Source organism: Lonchura striata, chromosome 4 (genome assembly GCF_050655825.1).
Source record: "Lonchura striata isolate lonStrDom1 chromosome 4, ASM5065582v1, whole genome shotgun sequence".
In the NCBI taxonomy this organism is placed as follows: domain Eukaryota; kingdom Metazoa; phylum Chordata; class Aves; order Passeriformes; family Estrildidae; genus Lonchura; species Lonchura striata.
The window spans coordinates 32,773,656-32,789,474 of record NC_140706.1 but is presented as its reverse complement, the minus strand read 5'-3'; the positions used below and the strand labels follow the sequence as shown (position 1 = coordinate 32,789,474).

General features: G+C 37.5%; 1 protein-coding gene across 50 annotated transcripts in view; it reads left to right on the top strand.

Annotated features, from left to right (window-relative positions):
* The window catches only part of TENM3 (teneurin transmembrane protein 3), a 1,286,597-nt gene that overhangs the window by 1,198,475 nt on the left and 72,303 nt on the right, over positions 1-15,819 (top strand). For 48 of the 50 annotated variants that reach the window (XM_085578773.1, XM_085578775.1, XM_085578777.1 and 45 more), the window contains 5 exons: positions 2,063-2,273; positions 2,796-2,897; positions 3,043-3,237; positions 4,546-4,746; positions 7,643-7,828. In XM_085578773.1, the coding sequence (XP_085434899.1) occupies positions 2,063-2,273; positions 2,796-2,897; positions 3,043-3,237; positions 4,546-4,746; positions 7,643-7,828 (895 nt within the window). The remainder of the gene's footprint in view (positions 1-2,062; positions 2,274-2,795; positions 2,898-3,042; positions 3,238-4,545; positions 4,747-7,642; positions 7,829-15,819) is intronic. The other 2 variants (XM_085578797.1, XM_085578792.1) reach the window with 1 other exon arrangement.

Sequence of the window (15,819 nt, the reverse complement as noted above, 5' to 3'; positions counted from 1 at the left end):
GGAAATGGTTTGATGTATTGTATTCAGGACAGAATTTTTGGTTGCTTTGCTGTATTCTCTTTAGGTGTCAAAATTAGTCTCAAGCACAGCTACTATTAAGGTGTCACAGACTGATCTGAGATGCATAGTTCTCTTTCTGTGGAATCATAAATAAATCAACCAGAAGTAATTGTCAGTGGCTGTCCATTCAAAACCCAATCAATGCAAGCCTGAAAGTCTTTGTGACACTTTCTAAAAATGTCAGTTCCATTGCAGCCACAGAATCAATATGTTTATTTAAAGAGACTTTTAAGAATAAAATAGACTTTGGTTTAAAGCAAAACTGTGTGGTATGGTAGGACAAAACATCATATTTAGACTCAATGTAAAGGAAATTAACTTATCCTCATAGGAGGAAAATAAAATTAGTATGGTTTTGCTTATGAAGATAATTGTTTTTCCAGTCTGTTTTTGTTGCCATGTCCCAAATATAAAAAAGCAGCTTTTAAAAGGGTTTGTTAAGATCAATTTTTTTTTTTTCTGGGGGACAGAATGAATAGTTAATTCCCTTCTGTATGGCTTTTTAAGTGTAGTCTAAACTGGTGTTCTGATAACAGCATATGTCCTTATTGCATTACAAATAGAAAATCATGAATTGTATTGTGCTTGTCAGCCATCAGTGGCCAATCAAGTGGTGTAACCACTTGTTCCTGTATCAAAAATACAGTTTTAATCTGAAATTGTCCTTCTTCAAAAGTGGTCTCTTGCCATATACAAATTACTAATGTCTATGAATGACCTGTTAAAACTCAGAACCTTCCATTTTTAAAAATCTTATAACCACCAGAGTGTCAGGAGTGAAAAAAAGCCAAAATTGTTTTTCTCTCTCTCACAAAATAAGATAAATATTTAATACACTGACAAATGAGAGTGTTGAATGGTTTTGAATAATTGCTCTCCCAAAATGATCACATTCGTTTCCGTGCGGTGCAGCACATACAGAGCTGCCGAGGCACCAGCTCTGCGCATCCTAATCACATTCTGTTCTATCCTGCTCATTGAGACAGAGCTGGAAAAGCATCTTGGGTGTTGATAGAGTCATATTAACTATGCATTTCCTTCACATCCTGCCTGCTGGGAAAATGATTTGGAATACTGGGACGAGCAATCTTACAATGCCAATGAATTTTGGCCTGCAATTTCAAGAAGAGAACATAAGTACTTAAACCCTTGTTCCAGGACAAAGGCTATCATATTTTCTTTTGTCTCAGGAGCAGTTTCTGAAGGTCACAAGTCATGGTGGAAAAATCACTGATCCTGTGGTCCTGGGAACTGATCTTATCCCAGATCTTGTGAATCAGTGGTTCTACATGCTGGCCTTTAATTTAATGTAATTTCATTTGAGAGAGATCTTCAACATGTGGAAAGATTGAAGGTTTATGTGCTAAAGTTCACCTTATGTGATAAACGTGTCACAATAGAAGTGAAACTTTGAACAGTCTTAGCAATAAAAGCAGAGACCCTCTGCCACAATCAATAATGCTCTTCAGTTTTCTTACCTGTTTAATTTTGCTCTATACATACTGATCTTTACGTGTTCAACATGCAGAAGACAAGTTTCAAGCCATGAGAACAGACTCCAGATAGTGTAAAATCAGTGTAGGGCCTGGAGCAGTTTTAGCCCTCCAGGTGCTATTAGCCTAGTTAAGGCGCATAAACATGCATAACATGGTAACATGCATAAGAACTTGTGTTGTAAGTTTGCTTCTTTTATCAGCTGAGATGCTGCTACATTTTTCCAAGCTCCATGTTAGTTGTTAAAATACAGTATGTGCTGTCCATTGACTTGAGGTACCATGGGGCTTGGTCAGTTTGTAATTTTTGGTAGTTGAAATGTTTTCTGATTTCCTTCTCCTGTTTTGACCTTCTGTGATGAGAAGTAAAGCTCTTGCTCTCCTTCCTGGTTTCAACTCCTGCTTCCCTGTTCCAAAAGGAAACTCTTGGTCTAAATACAAGCATATTGTCAGGGTGGTGCCATGGTCAGCCCGTGACTTGTCAAGCTCCTGTGTGTGCTTCGTTGCAGTATGACTTTGTGGAACTCCTGGATGGCAGCCGGCTGATTGCAAGGGAGCAACGCAACCTGCTGGAGTCGGAGCGAGCAGGGCGGCAGGCGAGGTCTGTCAGTCTCCACGAGGCAGGTTTTATCCAGTATTTGGATTCTGGCATCTGGCACCTGGCCTTTTATAATGATGGGAAAAATGCAGAGCAGGTGTCTTTTAATACCATAATTATAGGTAAGCATAATCTTTAAAGCTCTTAGCAAATGCTAGCTTGGGGTCAGGTTCTTAGGAATTCATATATACGTTTTCATAGCTAAATGAGATTTTTTTTTTTTGCATGTTTTACATTTATGTGTTTCTTTTGCTACTCGGAATAAAACACAGAGAATATATTTTAATTTCTTGATCTAAGGCATAAGGGTTTTAATTTCCTAGTCTAAGGCATAAGTACTTCTAGTGAAACAGTGCTTGAAAGGAGGATGCTGTTTTGAAATATTTATTAAATGGCACAGGACTAGATTTAAGTATGGAGCTCATATAGTTTTACACTTGTAATTTTTTCCTTTTTGTTGGAATATAATGTCCTAAGATACTGGGGACATTGGCAGTAGAAAATCATAGTTATCTGTGTTCTTCAAACAAAACAAATGCAAACGCTTCTCGAAGGGAGAGCAAGCTGTCAATTAGTAGTGGCTCAAATGATAGCTACTTCATGCAGTGGGCACCTGTGAATTATCCTTCTCTTTTTCCTTTTAGAGTCTGTGGTGGAATGCCCCCGGAATTGCCATGGTAACGGTGAATGTGTTTCTGGATCCTGCCATTGTTTTCCTGGGTTTCTGGGCCCCGATTGTTCAAGAGGTAAATCAACCCAATGCTTTTCTCAAGCCAGTTTAAGTGAGCATGAGGACAAATATATCAGAAAAGCAACATCTCAGATGTTCTTCTTTATAAAGCTTTGGTGAAGACCTTTATTTTGATTGTTCTGCTGTGTTCTGTTTCACAGCAGCCTGCCCGGTGCTGTGCAGTGGCAATGGGCAGTACTCCAAAGGACGCTGCCTGTGTTACAGTGGCTGGAAGGGCACTGAGTGTGATGTGCCTACGAGTCAGTGCATCGATCCCCAGTGTGGGGGACGGGGCATTTGCATCATGGGCTCTTGTGCCTGCAACTCTGGGTACAAAGGAGAAAACTGTGAAGAAGGTAAATGAGTAAATATTTTTGGCAGCACCAGCTGTTGTTGGTCAGGTTAACAGCTGGCACATCTGGCTCTATAAATTTTTCTAGATTTAGATCTTATGCACTAACCCTGTTTCTTCAAAAATCACTTTACAATACTACAAATCAAGTTTTGGAATCACTAGTATCACTGAATTCTACAGAATTATTGTACTCTATTTATTCTCAAGTAAGCAGTGGGAAAATTCAAAGTAACGTGCATGTAATGTTTTTGTTTGCTAGTGTATGTGGGTTTCATCTGGCTGAAGTCAGCTAAGATGAAAGCACATGAAACACATATGTAGGAATTCTTATTGAATTTTCTAAGTATAGAGTAATGATTGATTTATTGCATTTGTTAGTAGTCTTTTCCACTGACCAGATTGTGCAAAGTGCTGATTCAAATGCATCAGGAGAAAAATGATGCATTATTCTTGTATTCCAGAGATATGCATAATAATATTAATTCTGGTCTGGTTCAAAATGTGGTTCATTTTCCATTCAATTTTTTTAGAGAGTAAAAACTGCTATTTTCTTCCCCAATCAAATTGATTTTATTGATCTCCACATACAAAGTAATGCAATTAAGTCTCTGGAATTAAATTTTCAGGCCATTGACCCTACAAGTGTAACATTTTATTGAGTCAAATTGCTAAATTAAATCTCATCATCTAAAGCACAAGTGAATTAAGACAGATAGACAGTATGCAGCTCATTCATTTTTAAAAAAATTTAGGTCTCCTATGTAGCTGTCAAAACTGTATGGCAGTGGATTGGGTCAGTTTTACGAGGGAATAGTGCTGCAGAGAATCCAACACTTACTACATTATGATTAGGCAGATTTCTTGCCCAAGACCCAAAGCCAATCTTGCTGTACTTCAGTAAAATAAGCAAACCTTGACAGATTCTCCAATGATTCAGTGGTAACCTGTAATTGTCTTGATATCAGTTATGTGCATGCACAAAATTTACAGGATCAGAAAGAGTTCTTGCAAGGAAAATTGCAGCTATGTAAGAAGTGACAACAAAGAGTGATTTGCCTTGTAGCCAGAGAAGGGAGGCTGGCACAAAGAGGTCTTAGTCCACTCTGCCTTTTCTCCATTCATTGCAATGAAAGAAAGGTGAACTTCACAGCTTCAGCCTACTAATATTTGCTTTCAAGATGAGTGCAATGCTGCCTATTTCATAAGGTCTTGAAATGTGAATGAAGCCCAGAAGTGCCATTGGCATTCTGGGTTGATTACTGTTGTTAGGACTGACAGCTTTAAGTTGATCTTTCTCATCTCCCTGCAGCGGATTGCTTGGACCCAGCCTGCTCCAGCCACGGTGTGTGCATCCACGGCGAGTGCCACTGCAACCCGGGCTGGGGGGGCAACAACTGTGAAATCCTGAAAACAATGTGCTCTGACCAGTGCTCTGGTCATGGCACCTACCTTCAAGAGAGTGGTAGCTGCACCTGCGACCCCAACTGGACAGGTCCAGATTGCTCCAATGGTAAGAGTTAAAAGCATTGGCATTTTATAAAATGTTGATGTCTTGAATAGCAGCATTTTAATTACTGTGTTAGGACCTGACCTGCTGAGCTGCTTGATCTCTTGGAGTTGACTTCAGCATGAATTGTAAATTGATTCAAAGGTTCAAAATAATTAATGAGTTTGAAGAATTGGAAAATCAATGTATTTGTTTGTATCTTTTAACTGCCTTCATCTGGTAACTTCAGGTATTTCACAAGCAAGCTCAGAATGTTCTTTGCATGATATGAATATTTCCTAATACATCTACTTAGAAACTTAAAACTACAGTAGTGAAACCAGGGGCATTCACATTTTAAGAATCTCTCCAGCTAATTTGAGGTAATTTTCCTAAAAAACAGATAGCATTCAAGTTTGAAGGCAAAGAGAATGCAAGAATGAGTCTTAAACAGTTTTCGGGGCAAGGTGCAGGCTGCCAGGGTAGACGGAATTGGTAGGAGTGAAGAAGCAGAGAATTTCTTGAAAATGGAGCTGAGTTTATTAAAACCATAGTCTGAGCTTAGAAAGAAAAGGAGAAAACTAGAGGTACTAGCACAGAGAGCAGAATCTAAATATTTATAAAGTATGACAGCAGCTCTTTGACAAATATGAGTTTTTAGAATCTTGTTTGGTAGCCACATATCAAAAAAGAAATCATGTCTAACTGTGAGACATGTATTTGTCTAAACCAGTTCATCTAAGAGCTCAGACATTTTGTTAATGAAAACTGAACACATGGGCTAGCTGGGTTTACGCCAGCTTATGAATAAATATAACTTTTTCATGAGGAACCATCTTTTTGAAACAAATGTACTTCCTGACCAGGATCTGTGATAGTTCATAATGGTTTATGCATACGGGAGTGATAGAGTTCCAAACAAGCAAGAAAAAGTGACAAAGAGAAGAAAATGTTGTCTTCTGTGACTTTAGAAGAAAAAATCAAAAAATCTTTTTCTGTTTCTAGCACTAAAAATGGCTATTTGTGTTAGACCCTGTCTAGTTCTCAGGCAAAACATGGATCCCCTATTTACTGAGACATCCTCTGTGCTTCTTTTGATGACAAGTTATGCTCCATCTTTTACCTGTTTCATGGAATGATTTGTCACTAAAATAACATAAAATATTTCTGATCTCAAATATCTCAAGTGTGTCAGACTCACAAAAGAATGTTTGTAAGAACATGCAGAGATTATTTGCTGAAGCTGTGCAAAATGACCTTCAGAGCAGTACACCAAAAAAAGTAAATCTTACCCATAAACATGTTGTTAAGCTGTTAGATGAAGAAAAGAATGAGTTATTTCCATCAGAGGGTTTTATAGGTTTGAAATCAGCAGAGCTTTCCTCTATCTTCATCAGCAGTTTGTCCGTTAATTAGCCCTTCAATTCCACTTCAATTAAATTAACTCTAATTAATAAATTCATTACAAAGATTGACGCACCTTGCTCAAAGCTGGTGTGCTAAAAGCTGATAAACACCTTCACCCTAATGAAAAATTGATTAGATTGAAGAGAAATAAACCTTTCTTTCTTGGAGCTGCACTGATGTTTTGTGACTCTGAAGTTAATCAAACCATCTTGCATCTTTTAATCAAAAATTTAATTCAAAGTAGATATAAAATGCTATATAGTTGGCAGGGGGGAAAGGAGGGGAAAATTACAGCTGTCTTTCTCCATAAAGGTTTTGGCTGTTTCTTAAGGGAAATGTCACAGCTCCTTGATACTGTGTTTAATGCTCCACAGCACTTTGAGGCAATAGAGAAGAAAAACACTGTTGATCAGGAGACTGGAAACCTTTCTTGCACTGAATGCGAGTTTCTTCTGCTGTTAAAAACAATTTTGATCTTTTATTACTGGACTACTTACTGTCTTTTACAGGAAAAAAAAAAAACCCTAAATTTAGTATTTCTATGAACCATAAATGACTACAGACAGCTGTACACCAAGGAACTAAAAAGTCCCCCAGGCTGTATTGTATCTCTTTGTTTTTCTGTTTTCTGCTTAGCAGAAGTAAAGTTTGCTGGAGTCTGACTTAATGAACCAAAATAGTAAATGCAAAATCTGGCAGTGTAAATTATCATCTTGTATTAGCTGAGACTTAATATGTGTTGTTTGGCCTCTGAGTACCTTTGGCTGTTAACATATTTTTCAATTACTCTATTAGATAGAAGATCCTGTTACTATATGTAAATGACAAGTTCAATTGCTGTATGTTGATTTATTTTTTTAACAAAGTATTATTGAAACCAGACTGTTCATAGCTGTCAGTGATACAAATTTACTGAAAGTAAAAGAGTAAAATGATCTTTTATACTTTACAGATGTGTCAGTGTGTCAGCACAGTGCTAATTTGTCCCACTAAGGCTGATTCTTTATGATGAAAAATGTGTCAGTAATGGCACATTTCAACTTTGAAAGAAAGCAGGGAGAAGAGTATGGAGGGGAAACCTTGCTAATTTGAACTTAGTCATAATAAATTTTCACTCACCACAGACAGTGATCTAGATATACCTTACATTTTGTCACTGTGAGTACAGTGTAACTTCTGGTAGGTATGAGTGCCATATAATCTAAGGTACAAAAGGTTACTCTTGAGACATATGTGACCACAAAGAAACATGCTTGAAAATTACTGCAAGCTAGCAAAAGAGCTGTCAACACTTAAACATCACTTAAGTCTGCCAGCTAACTAAAAGAGCATTAGCAAAGAGATAAAGCTCTGTGTTCTCTGTTGTGTTGAATCTTACATGAAAATGTCTTTCACAATAAATTCCTTTGATTTAACTTTGAAAGATTTTGCCTCTTATTCTTCACACGTTGAATTAAAATTCTAACTCCGGTGTTCCCCGTCTCCCCCGGCGCTCTTCCCCCTGTCTCTGCAGAGATCTGCTCCGCGGACTGTGGCGCGCACGGCGTGTGCATGGGCGGCGCGTGTCGCTGCGAGGACGGCTGGACGGGCGCAGCCTGCAGCCAGCGGGCCTGCCACCCCCGCTGCGCCGAGCACGGCACCTGTAAGGACGGCAAGTGTGAATGTAGCCAGGGATGGAACGGAGAGCACTGTACCATTGGTAGGCTGCCTATGCTTTACCCTGTCCTCGCTGCAAAGTACAAACAGCCAGCGCCGCTGGCCGCGTCTCAGTAAAGAGTGTATTGCTTTGAAGAGTGTTTCTTCAAAGCGAATATTTGCATGTGTCAGTCTGTGAAAAAGAGTTGATATTTTAAGAAAGGAAATGGTTATATAATGGCTGATCAGTTCTTCATACCTACTTTGCCATGAAGAGAAGGTGGAAGAATTTCCTCTTCAATCTTTTCCCTTTAACTGCCTCACCAGGGGGAGGTTACTTTTATTTTTAAATATACTACTTGATTTGTGCTTTGCTATTTTTATTTGATAGCTTTATGTCTTTTGGAAATGAAGCTTCCTATTGTTTTTCTTTCTTTTTTTCTCTTTTAAGGAGAAGGAGCACTAAAAAGTGATTCGCCTACATAAAAATGTCACTTCCACCATGTAAAAAATGTGATCTAACTGCCCAAGATTATATTCTTGTCAACATAATGTTCTGTGTTAGAATACTATGAAATTTCTTACATGTCAATAACGTAACTGCAGTTTAATACAGGTGATTGGGAAGAAGCCATTCTTACTACAGTTTCTGTGTTTCTGTAACCAAGTTAGTTCTAGTGCCTGAAAACCTTTGGAAGTTGCTATACCATTATCAGTGGAGCTTTTCTTACCCAATCATTTATAGTCCATATGTCCCATATGGAGCACGATATCCTTCTCTACTACATAGGCTTTGACAATGAGCTAGCATGAGAAACCATGCATGTAAAGAGGAGGACTAAGAAAATGTGGAGCTGTAGTGCTAAGAAATTCACTTCTTCACTATGGAAGGTGCTCCTTTGTGGAAGATGCTGCAGGTCTGTAACAATGGATTAATTAGAGTCCTATCCAAACAATTTTTATATTGGCAGAACCACGTAGAAAAGCTTCTGCATGACAACAGGTGGAAGCACAGGCCAAGGAGCTGGCAGTGCTCTACTTATAAGAGATGACTAGTTTGTACTTTGGTGAGTGGAGAGCATTGCATAAAGCTTGTTGGAGGCTGTGCCAAGAATAACCACGCAACTGAAGTATTTGTGGGGGACATCTCCCAAGTATGAGAAGCATCACGGCTAAGGACTTGAGGTGGATTGAACTGGCAACAAAAGAGGTAGCCACAGGTCAGACAAAGGCAGGCATAACACTGAGTGATGAGGAAATCATGGATAATCTGAATAATCAAAAAAAGTCCAATAAGTAAAAAACCCCACATGGTTCTATGTTTCGAGAGATGGAAGAGAGATGGTTAAAACAGGTGATGTAGCTGAAGCAACAGGACAGGACAGTAAGTCTAACTGCAGTGGAGCTGATGGATGTAAATGTAGTATGATTTGCTTTTGCCACAAGCTAAAAAGAGCCTGAAGAATTTTAACTTTCGTGGAAGTTTTGGAAGGGCACTAATTCTGAATGTGTTAGCATAGCTAAGCTATAACAGGGACATGAATATCTAGAAAACAGCAAAACCCAAGCTGTGCTCCCAGGTATTTTACAGCCCTGGCTGGAGAGGCAGGTGATGGTGCTGTAAGAGAAGCAATGGTAAGAGCTTTGAGGGCAGGGAAAATGAGGGCCTATTACAGCAGTGTTACTTAATACCCACATGATTGTGCCCAGAAGATGAGGCGAGGTTTTCTTTTTTAGAAGAGAGTCAGGTGTGAAAGCCGTAAGATTGACTTCAGAATAATTTTTTACAGCAATCACAATTGATTTTTAAAGGCTGGTTGGTTGGTTGGTTGGTTTGGGGTTTTTCTTAGTTACTAATGAAATTGCTCAAACATATGAGGGAGAGGTAATCAAGATGCATCTGCAGAATCACAGGAAGAATCAATAGGGTTAATGTTTTTGAGGAGCTTCCAGAAAACATGCTGACAAAGAGAGTAGAGAGGTGGGAGAGAACTGCTTTCTGAACAATAAAAGAAAGTAAATATTTAGAAGTCGGATAAAGCCTTTCCCTTGACTGCTTTAACTTGCCAACGAGCAATTACTCAGCAGATCACTCTGCTGTTGGTCTCACTGACCTTGGCAGCATTTCAAGGGTTGTAGTTATACACGGATGAACTGCTCTTGAACAATTTTTCCAACATATTAAGCACAAACAAGTTTTTCCTCAGCACTGGGCAAGCAGGTCTCTCTTCCCACCTGTTTATTCTTTAAATGGGTGTTTACTTTCTGGCTGCTGCTGTAAAGATAGCTTGATTTGTTTGTATTGCCCTTACAGCCTCCAAGGCAAGTAATGAGGTACAGGCTTTAGCCTGCTGTTACATTTGTTTTTTTGACCCGTTTCTTTCCATGTTACAGAAAATCCAGATCATTTTATTGCTCATTTCCAGCAGTATTTCAATTTAGTGGGGGAAAAATTGCTGCCTCCTCAACTTGGCAGATGAAGAGTCAATTTGCTTTTCTCTCATCTACCCTACAGTAGGTAATAGCTCTTTCTGAGCAATAAATTTCAAAACACAAGGGGCTTCAGAACGTTTTTCTATGCAAACCAATTTTTTATTGTCACCCTCCATATGTAATCCAGGCATACAACTCTTTACTTAATAGCAGAATATTTGCATAATTTGTGTTATGTTATGAAAGAAGCCTACTCATTCCCCCTTTATATGTCTAAAAATAAACAATTGCACCCTTCTTATTTCCAAAAGTCATTAACTGTTTAGCTGAGGTACTGTGAAGTATTTTAGAAATGCAAATGTGTTTCTTTGTTGCAGCTATTAGCTGGAAGCCCTATGAAGTGCAACAGCCAAAATTAACAGCTTATTTGAGAAAGGAATATTGCAAAGAAACTGTAAATCTTAAGGGCAATTCACTTTACTCACTTTTTGGGAAAGGAATAGCCCTCCAGATCTCTGGCTGGATGTACAAAATGGGGCAGATGTGAATGCATTACTCATGGAGGCACTAACTGGAATATATATACTGAATCATCTGAATCCATAACTCATTTGACCAAAGAATTTATGGTATTTTTGTAAAGCATGAATGCTGTTCAAAATGGTAAAAGAAATGTTTTGTTGTACCTCAGCTGACATTTTTTATGTCTTCTTAAATGATAACTCTCAGTCCAGTCCCATTTTCAGTTAGCCCACTGTTTGCATTTTAAGTTGACATGTGTTAAAATATAGAATGAAGGAAACAAACAAACCTGTCTCCTTACTAAAGCAAGGTAGTCCTTAGTTGTATTTCTCTCTAATATTATTTAAATCTTAGATTGCTTCTTAAACTATGCCATTTTTTACATATACTTCAAAATGTTTAAATGGAATTTAGTCAGAGGAAACTCTAATTACTCTAAACTGCCAGATACCTATTTCATTGATTTTTATTTTTAATTCAATACTTCAGGATGTTGGGAAGAAAAATTGTAGGTGATTACAAAGGTTTGCTTTTTGTGTTCAGAAAAAAAATTTAGACATCTGCTTATCTAGGTTCAACATCAGGGTTTCCCTGAGGCTGAAGATGACAGGACTGGATTGGAGAAATAACATACATATGTAATTTATATACTTTGATTTGTGATAGAGAATAGAGTAGACTAAATAAAGCAGGGAGGAGGGGAGGTCTGTTTGTTTGAATCAGTGTGTGTAGTAAGGTGGACAAGATTATTTGGACTAATGCAGTAAACCTGCTGTCTATTGCTGATATCCAGTGTTCCGTTATCCACATCTTCCTTGCCTTTGGCACAGGGTAGTGCAACTTCCATACCTCACCTGATGTCAGCCACACTTGTGAGCCACTGCCTTTGCTCTGAATGCATACTTCCACATATTTATGTCAAAGATGTTCAGAGATAAGTACATGCTCACCATTTTGATGAATTAATCTAATAGGAATGAGCAAAACTCAAAACTTAAATAATTAAAAATTAAAAATAAAATAAAAATAAATAGGCTACTGTTTAGCATCTTAGAGGTTTGAACTAAATATAGGCAATGTATGTTTCAAGTACTAAACAATTTAAGGCACCTAAGTTGCTTATAATCTCTTCCCTCTAGAGCACTGTAGTCATAGATCATGGAATAGTTTGGATTGGAAAGGACCTTTAGAGGTCAACTCCCACTGCAGTAAGCAGCATCATCTTCAACTAGATTCACTCAGAGCCTCATTTGTTTAGAGCCTCATCCAGGCTGACCTTGAATGTTTCTAGGTCATTCACCACCTCTCTGGGCAGCTTGTTCCAGTGTTTCACCACCCAATTGAACAAAACTTCAATAAGTCTAGTTTGAATCTGCCCTCATTTACTTTAAAACCATTATGCCAGTGCCTCACAACAGGCAAAATATTTTAATGTAATGTTTTAGAATTTCCTGTGTCCCCATGAGAATGGAAAATCACCTGTCAATTGTTTATTTGGTCTGCAAGTGACATTCATGTGTCTGAGGTGAGCATCCATATATTATTTTTTGAAGCTCAACCAGCATCTCAATGGGATACAAGACGGCAGATGCACAGCTGGTGCCCAGGTGATAGCCTGGATGAAAGTCTGCTCTGTAATTAAGTTTTCATAACCAAGTTGTGCTAAAGTATGTTTTTGTTTCCTTTCTGTCCTGGCTTGCAATGAGTTCAGTGACCCTCTCCTGTCTGAGTAGTTGTTTTGTGAGATTGGAACAGATATTATTTCAGAAAGTCTATTATTTTTTGTGATATAACTGTCATGTACCATGAGTATATAAGGTAACTGTCATAGGAAGCCCATAAATATGAATACTTTTCCAGCTGCTTTTCCATTAAACTCTGTTAGCTGAATGAAATTAGTAAATAATTATGTTGGTGGGGAACCTGCTATATCGATGTGCTGTGTAACAACTCACTTTTACAATGCAGCCTATTTTTTTTTCTATAGACTAAATTAGTTTTATCATAATCTAAATTGCAAATTTACCAATTTGCATTAAAACTATGCCTTCTTGTTCAGAATTGTCAACACCTCTTTTTTAAAAGTCTTTAACATTAAGCATGGGTGGGTAAGACCATCTGCTTATAAAGCTTGCCTGCAGCTCCATTACTTAACACAAGACAGGTTACAGCTGTTTAATTGTTATCATGTTGAACAATTATCTTTCAATCCAAAATTAATATTTGTATATGTATGCATGGAAAGCATATTGCTAAATATAAATGAGCTAAATATGGATTAATGTCATTAAGCATTCATATTAATCCCTCAGGAGGGCTAAAGTTAGCATCATGGTACTTCCATCCTACTTTTGAGTGCCATATGAGGCTGCTTTACCTGGTATGCAGAGCTGAAAATCAAATCAAGTGGTAGTTCACTGAGAAGTATGCAGCTCATGTTTATATTCCAGTGAGAACTGGGATCTAATTGGTTTATTTTCTCAGAATTTCCCCTAAAATTTAGTTGAGAAAAAAATAATAAGGAACAGCAAATTATTCATTTTAACCTTTTTCTTTGCATGAAAAACAGTAGCATGACATTCAGATCAATCAAACCAAAAAACTAAATTTTCCTCAGCAAGGAGTTTCTAGTTTCATCTACTTTAGCCAGAAAATCAGGAATATAATCTGGTTTAGATATTCAGAATTATGAAAAAAGTTAAGTCTAGAGCACTTTCCCGTGTGTTTCCCTTAGCACAGACTGTTCTGGTGACTGATTAAAATGGTTTTCTGGCTGGGGACAAACACGAAGGCATCAGTGTGCTGGTTTTCCACGTGACCACGGTCAGATCAGCATAAGCACTGATGTACAGCAAGTGTTGAGGAGTGCTGAGACAGAATCTCCTCCCATAAGTTATATGGCCTGCACCTGTTCCCTTCAGCACGTGTTTAGCTTGGGGCTCCTTATACTACAGATTTCAAATATGACTGCAGGGAAATGACACTTTGTATAAGGATCAGAGAGCAAGTAAAGACAAATGTGCTCCTTCAGTTAATTAAATGAAATGCTTATAGAAAAGTTGATATGGCTGTATATCATTACACAATACATTTTTGACACATGGGCTCAACAGAGTAAGTCATGAACCAGTTTGAGGGCTTGATCTATATTCTCTTCATTTGCACATTAGCAGCACAGATAACCAGTATTATGATGCCCACTGTCATTTCAGTGCCGATGCTAATTGCCAAGCATGGCTCACTTTTCTCAGAAGTTTAAATCCCTGACAATATTCACATTTCAGAATTGTTTAATATGTTACATATTTATTGTACCTTATTGAATGCACAGGAATTTTCATAAATTTTATTATTTTGAATTTTTTGTCCCTCAAATTATAATAATTACTTCTGTATTAATGTATTCTGTAATTATCAAAATTCCTAAATTTATGGTTTTCTTTAGTTATGGTTTCATGGAATCATACCTGAATACAAGTTTCATTTTAAAAATAGCACTGTTATCTGAATGAAGGTATGACCTTTGACATTCAAACAGTTTTTATCAGATAAAATCAATCAAATATTCAAAACTAATTATGTCCAGTATCAATTAGTTCATCCACAGTATTATGAGTGAAACCCTAGCTCCAAAACACCTGACTGCTTTGCAGTTGGGATTTTACAACAATATGTATGCCTATACCTTCAATGCAAAAAGCCTAAAAGGAAGAGATGGTGACTTTCTTGGCATACAGAGGAATGATAATCACAGTTTAACAAGATTTCATGAAATTTAGAACAAATTTGGGGTTTATACTTCCTGTGCCTAAAGGGCATGTTATTAAATTGCCAGGCCAAGCTTTGAATATGCCAAATATTTGTACATTTGGTAACCATAAAAATACTGAATTACCAGGTGAATTTAAGATGGAGCACGCATTTTTAGAACTGTGAAAGAAAGTGAATTATTGGTCAGGTCTTAACACATTTCAAGACCAAGTATCTCAAATACAAATTAACTGTTAGCATACTTTAAATTGCTAATTGGTTAATTTGCATTTAAATGAGGACCACATGTGAAGTTCAAGTTAGGCACATTTTCAGAAAGCAGCAGAATCCTCTGAGATGTGAAGAATTTTAAAGCCTGTTGTGAAGCTTATTTGAGCTGAAGTGGCCAGACAGTAAGTGGTTTTGTATTGTATTGTTGCATGCTGGTCAGACCACATTCCATAAATACTTTCAGTCAGGGAGAAAGATGGAAACAATAATGCTTCCAATCCTGATCCATGCCCTAATGTGTTTTCAAGCTAAATTTATCTTTCATGCAGTTCTTAATGTGTCAGGTTTTTGCCTGTATCTGAGGCAGGTCTTCACAAGTTCCTTGATTCAAATGAACTTTTTCAGCCTGTACATGTAGGATAGTTGAAACCCCTTAATGACATACACCCTTCTAAATCCTCTTCTAGCTAAACTAATATTAAGTAGGAAACAACACTATGCTCATGATCTTACCAGTAGTCCCAAATTTCCTATGTCTACTACATCCTTAAAAGTAACTAAACCTTTTATTCTAATATATATGTAACTTTCCTGTAATCATTATTAGAAATCTTACTTTGCAGTAAAATTGGGATGGTCTCCAGAACAAAAAAATCTAAAGGATAATGAGCTTGTGTACCTTTGTATACAAATCTCAAAAATGATTGCTGCAAAGAACAGTTGCAGTTTTGGCAAGGGATAAATTGCAGTGAAGTCAGACCTTTCTGCAAATATTTAAAATGCATAAATGATTAAAAAGATATGAGTTCAGGGTGACAACAGTGTTTTGCCCTTTGTAAGGAGGAAAAAAATAAAATTGTGTGAAACTATTATTCCATCCATGTGCTCTCCTTTACAAGAAGGGCAAAGGGAAATTTAGGAGTAAAAAGGATCAAAAGGGAAGGATGTTTGTAATCCTCCTCTATTGGCAGCAATGCTCTGAACATATGGTCTGTCTAAGACAAGGTTCTTACCAACTCAGAGAATGGGTGATGACTATGAGCTGCTTACAGTGGAAGAACATGTGCTTTCAGTACTGTTCAGTGATGAATAGAAAGAATTGCATTTGCAAATGATACC